This window comes from Gracilinanus agilis, unplaced genomic scaffold, assembly GCF_016433145.1.
Source record: "Gracilinanus agilis isolate LMUSP501 unplaced genomic scaffold, AgileGrace unplaced_scaffold53847, whole genome shotgun sequence".
Classification (NCBI taxonomy): domain Eukaryota; kingdom Metazoa; phylum Chordata; class Mammalia; order Didelphimorphia; family Didelphidae; genus Gracilinanus; species Gracilinanus agilis.
In genome coordinates, this window is record NW_025388962.1 from 9 (window position 1) to 5310 (window position 5302).

The 5302-nt window shown below is 66.8% G+C and overlaps 1 protein-coding gene across 1 annotated transcript; it reads right to left on the bottom strand.

Annotated features, from left to right (window-relative positions):
• Nucleotides 1-712: 712 nt before the first annotated feature.
• TP53I3 (tumor protein p53 inducible protein 3) lies at nucleotides 713-4995 on the bottom strand. Its single transcript, XM_044684616.1, has 6 exons — nucleotides 4938-4995; nucleotides 3538-3695; nucleotides 2789-3056; nucleotides 1985-2197; nucleotides 1522-1718; nucleotides 713-954 (listed from the first exon to the last, which is right to left on the bottom strand). Exons 2-6 carry the CDS (start codon nucleotides 3673-3675, stop codon nucleotides 766-768), a joined length of 1005 nt encoding a protein of 334 aa, XP_044540551.1. The 5' UTR covers nucleotides 3676-3695; nucleotides 4938-4995; the 3' UTR covers nucleotides 713-765.
• Nucleotides 4996-5302: the final 307 nt, after the last annotated feature.

A 5302-nucleotide genomic window follows, 5' to 3' on the forward strand; every position in this document is an offset into this window, starting at 1 on the left:
GGGGCCGGGGCTGAGGCTAGGGCCAGTACGCGGGGGCCAGGGGCCGGCCCACTCTTCCTCCTCTCCTTCTTTTCTCTTTTCCTATTTTCCTCCTCCTCCTCCTCCTCCTCCTCCTCGCGAAATACGCGCCGGGATCGAGGGCAACTTCCGGTTTCCGCTGCGGGGAACGGAAGCAGGAAGCTCGGAGGAAGTCCCGCCTCCGGGCGATACCGGCCCACGTCCCGCCTCTGCCCCGCCCCCCCGGGGGCCGCCTGGCGGCGTGTGTGGGCGAGGCCACTGCCTACAGCTTCCGAGGGTGGGGCTTGGGGCCCCTTCGGAAGCGTAGCGGGGCGCCGAGAGGTTAATGAGGGGGTGCCCGGGCCGGGTGAGGGAAGGGGGTTCTGGGAGCGAAGAGAAGGGGCCGGCCGGACCCGAGAGCTCCTTCCCCAGCTAATGGGCTCCTCAAATTACTTTATAGCCCCAGACCGCGCCCCGGCCCCCTGCTGAGCCTTTACTCCCGCCTCCCTCTCCCGCGGGGCTGCGGCGCCACCCCCAACCCCCGCTCTGTCCTGGGGGGCATCAGTGACGCTCCTGCCAACGAATTGAGGGGCTCCTGGGCCCCCCAACCCTTGCCTTCATGGGGGACATCAGCCCCCCAACAGAACGCAGGACCAGCCAGGATTGGGGGGGAGGGTCCCTGGCCCCGCCCCGCCCCCTGGGAAGCTCTGGGGGAAGGAAAGTGCCGAGAGCCCATCTCTGAGGGAAGAGACTCCTTTATTGTGCAGCTCAGGGGCCGGAGGCCACTTCCAGGACGATCTTGCCCAGGTTCTTGTTCTGCTCCATGTACAAGTGGGCATCAGCAACCTGCCGCAGCGGGTACACCGTGTCCACCACTGGCCGCAGCGCCCCCGGCTTGGCCTGGTCAAAGTGGGGCAGGATCTGCTGGGTGAAGGCTGCCACCAGCTCTGCTTTGTACTGACCAGGCAGGAGGGAGGAGAAGCCTGGCATTAGCATCCCCCCATGAGATGGGTACTGCTGGCCCCCACACTCCCTGCCCCCCTGGGGCCCAGAGCCTGGCCTCCCACCCAGGCTGCTTCAAGCCCATTTCCATTCTGCCTTCCTGGGAACATCAGCTGCCAGCAGAGAACCTGGAGGAGGGGTTGGTCTGGGTGAAAGATACTGAGTGTCCTGCCAGGGTCAGAGGGCACCGGCGAGCCCTGCCCCCTGCCCCTGGAGCTCACCAAAAGCCACTGGGCAGCCCCTGCAGAAGCTCTCGCACCCCCATGGCTCCCTACAGCCCCCCTACTACTGTCCCCAAATTCATGCCGCTGGGCAGCTCTCCACCAGCCCCCGGGACTTCCGTGTGAGACCGGCCTCAGAGAACAGCAGGCCCAGGGTCCCTGCGCTCTGGGGGGCACCTGTGGGTCCTGAGGACACCCAGCCAGCACGGGGCCTCCTGCCTGTTTTAGATTCTCTCCTGCCCTACACGGGGCCTCTGTGCAGGATGAGGCTCGTTGGTGATGGAGGGAATGAGTGGCTCACCTTCTTGTCTCGGGATCTCAGCAAGCTTGTAAGGAGACTCCCTCGCTTAGCCAGGAGCCGGGAGAGAAGCTCCCCTTGGACCTCGGCACCCCCCAGCAGGCCATAGAGCACCCAGCGGCCATCGGGGGCCAGGCAGGCCACGTTCTTCTCCCAGTAGGACCCACCGATACAGTCCAGAATGATATTGGCCCCAGCCCCTGGGGAAGGGAGCACAGGGGGATGTTGCCAAAGGGATGCTCGGCCCTCGGGGGCCCAGCTTTTCTTGGGGGGGGGGGTAGCTCCAGCCCTCTGCTGGGACCAGCTCCAGAACTGCCAGGCTGCCCCCAGGCACCCCTTGGGACTGGTCTCAAAGCCTGGCCTGGGGGCCGGGGTGCCAGCTTTGCCCCTTCACCTGGCAGGGGGCCCCAGCTTCCCCTCCTTGGTACATGCTACCTAGCCCGAGGAGGGCAGAGCAGCTTCTTACCCTGAGTGAACTCCAGCGTTGCAGCCGAAAAATCCCCTTCTTTGTAGTTGAAGCCAGCAGCTGCCCCAAGCTTTTCCACGGCCTCAATTTTGTCCTGGGACCCGGCAGTGATCAGAGGGACAGCTCCGGCCTGGCGAGCCAGCTGGACAGCAGCTGTGCCCACACCGCTAGATCCGGCATGTATCAGCACAGTGTCCCCAGCCTTTACTTGGCCTGCAACGAGCAATTCCACCAAGCCTCAGTGTGTGTTGGGGGGGGGGCTATAAACAGCAGCCAGGAAGAGCAGCTCAAGAAGGCAGCTGGTGGCATGCAGTGTGACTTGGGGGCAGCCCTTCCCCTCTCCGTCCTCTTGTTGGAAGTGCCCTTCCTCTGGGGCTCTGGCCCCCTGCCCCACCTCTATTCCCCTCCTCCCAGCCGGAGTCCTCCACGCCAGTCAGATGGGGCTCTCGTCACCTTGGGCGCCTCTAGGAGGGTCCCTCTCCCCCACCCCCTTTTCATCTCCATCCCCACTCATGGTGGCCCTGCACACACAGCAGTGATGGGGGAAGCCCAGCAGGGGAGGTCAGAGTCTCAGTTCTAGCATAGAAGGACATCCAAGACTGCTGGGTCAGCCTGGACCTGAGAAGGACTCCTCTGGAGAGGTGGCTACTGCTCCCCCAAGACAGGCTGTTCCACTCTGGGACAGCTCCTGGGAATGGAATGTAACAGCGGGTGGGAGGCCCAGAGGGACCCAGGAGGCTCCCAGATCTCTGTCCCTTGCCGGCTGGGAGAGGGAGATCCCGGAGGCTGACCTCGTCTCCTCACCTACGACATGGAGCAGCTGGAAGGCTGTGAGCCAGGCCTCGGGGATGGCTGCCGCCTGCGTGAATGTCAGCCCGTTGGGAATGGGCATGAGGTGGCCTTCAGGGACGGCGACGTACTCGGCCTGGCCCCCCCCAGCCAGTAGAGCCATCACTGGGAGCCCTTCTTTCCACGGCCCCCGGCAGCCTGGACCAACTTCAGCCACCCGACCGGACGCCTCCAGGCCCAGGATGTTGCTGGCCCCCGCTGGTGGGCTGTACTGGCCACGCCGCTGTGGGGGGAGGATGCAGGAGGGTCAGAGGAGGTGCTTCCTTCCACCCTCCCTCTTGCATGTCCTCTGCAAGGCTGGGTCACTCCCAGGGAGGAGGAGGCCAGAAGGGGCTGACAGACTGAGGTGATGGGGACGGCTCCCTTCCAGATTGCAGGTAGGGAAGCAGGCCCAGGGCTGGACGAGAATCTGGGCCTCCCAGTGAGCCTTTCTCAGAATCCCTCAGGAACAGAGATGCCACACTATCTCCCCCCCCTCCCCAGGCATGTGGCCTGAAGCAGATGAGAGCCGAGGTCTGCGGTCCGGGGCACCTCCAGGCCTGGATTGGTCCTCCGGACACTGAGCTTCCAGGCCCGTCACTGTCGCTTAGTGGTGGTGGCCCTGGCCAAGCCTCTCTCCCCTGCTGGGCATCTCTGAAATGGGGGGCTAGAAGTGCCCCGCGATTCTCTCAGGGTCCTGGCAGGCCCCAGCCTGGCACTTGTACCTGCAGCACATCAGCCCTGTTCAGGGCGCTGGCAGCCACCTTGAGCAGCACTTCTCCCGGCCCCGGCTCCGGCTTGGCTACCTTCTTCAGGTACAGGTTTTCGGGGCCCCCAGGCTGGTCGAAGTACACAGCTAACATGATGCTTCTGCTCTCCCCACCTGGGCACAGAGGAGGGGGGGCACATCTCTGCTTCTCCTTCCCTCCCTCTTTATCAACAACCCCCACTTCCTGGGGCCAAGCCTGCTGGGTCCTGGGAAAACTGGGGCAACGGCCTTTGAGGCGGGGCGGCACCCCCTGGCCCCAGGGCTCGGCCCCTCGGCAGGGTGCTGGTCAGCTCTCCGTGGAGTGGGCCAGATCCAGACTCTTCCCTGCCCTTGGCTGAGGGGCGCTGGGGGGCGCCCTGAGAGGACTCGGGTGAAGGGCTGCCGGGAGGGGCCCTCCCTGTCTGGGGAGGAGCCCAGGGCGGGGGTGCTTTGCAAGCTCAGTGTGAGTCAGCAATCTGCTGGAGATGGGGGGGTCCCCCCCTGCAGCCCGGCCCAGCCGCCCCGGGAGCCCCGGGAGCCCCGGCTCAGCTCTGGCCCAGCATTAGAGCGGCCAAGGGAGGCAGGAGGCCAGGCTGTGGGGTCTGGAGGAGCCGCGGGAGGGAGGGGGACGCGGACGCGGCTGCGGCTTCCCAACTCCAGAACTTGTCCAAACTGAAAGACTGGCCAGAGGCGGAGGCTTTGGAGTCAGCCTCGGGAGGGGCCCCAGCGGGGAGCAGAGGGGGAACTGCCTCCCCTCCGCCACCTCGGAGCGGCCCCCGGAGGAATGGGCAGGAAATGCGGGGCTGCCCGCGAGGCCGCGGCCCCGCCCCCCCCATCGGCAAAAGCGCACCAGCTTTCCGCGGCCCGAGTCACTTCCAGGCCTGCCCGCCCTCCCCGTGGCATTTGGGAGCCAGTGGAGCAGGCGGACTCGAGCCGCACCCCCGGGCCTGGCCAGAGGGGCTCCGCGGGGCCGGGCTCACTCCAGGGGAGCCTCGAACCCTCCAATGCGGGGCTGCTGCTCCACAGCTTTTCTCCCTGCCTCTGCCCCAACTGGCGGGGTAAAGTCAGCCGGGCCACTGCATGGGCACAGGTTGCCCAGCTCGAGGGGAAGGGCCGAACCGAGCCAAGGCGTGGCCGCTGCCGCTTCTGTCGGGGCACCTGAGTCCAGGAGGTGCGGGAGGAGGAGGGGAAGCTGGACAGCCCCCCCCGCCCCCCCCAGGTGACAGACACAGCGGCGGGGGGGGGGCGCTCCTCGGCCGCCCCAGCTGAAGGCCATCTCGGGAGCCTCGACCCTGGCCCGCCTCTCAGAGGGGGTCGGAGGGCCTCCCGTGCCAGGGCCTGAGCCTTCCCTTAGCCCCCTGCCCTGGCAGCTCCTACCTGTGCGGACCAGAAGCAGACGGACGTGTGGCCAAGGCTGAGGGCAGGCAGGCAGTGGGGCGCGCCTGGCAGGGAAGCTGGGCGGGAGGTGCTGGCCTGGCCCAACCCCGGTTCCAGAGGGAAGACCGGGGCGGGAGGAGGCGGCCGGCCCCGCCCCCTTCAGCGCCCTCTCCTCGCCCCCCTCCCCCGCAGTCCTGCCTCCCTCATCACCCAGACCCCGGGCAGCCTGTCCTCAAGGGGCCTCGGAGCCTGGGAGAGGCTTGCTGGCCTTGCTGCCTGCTGGACAGCTCCCGCGCCTGCAGCCCAATCTCTGCCTGTCAGAAAAGGCTCTGACTGACTCCCCCGCCCTCCGCCCCCTCTTCCCG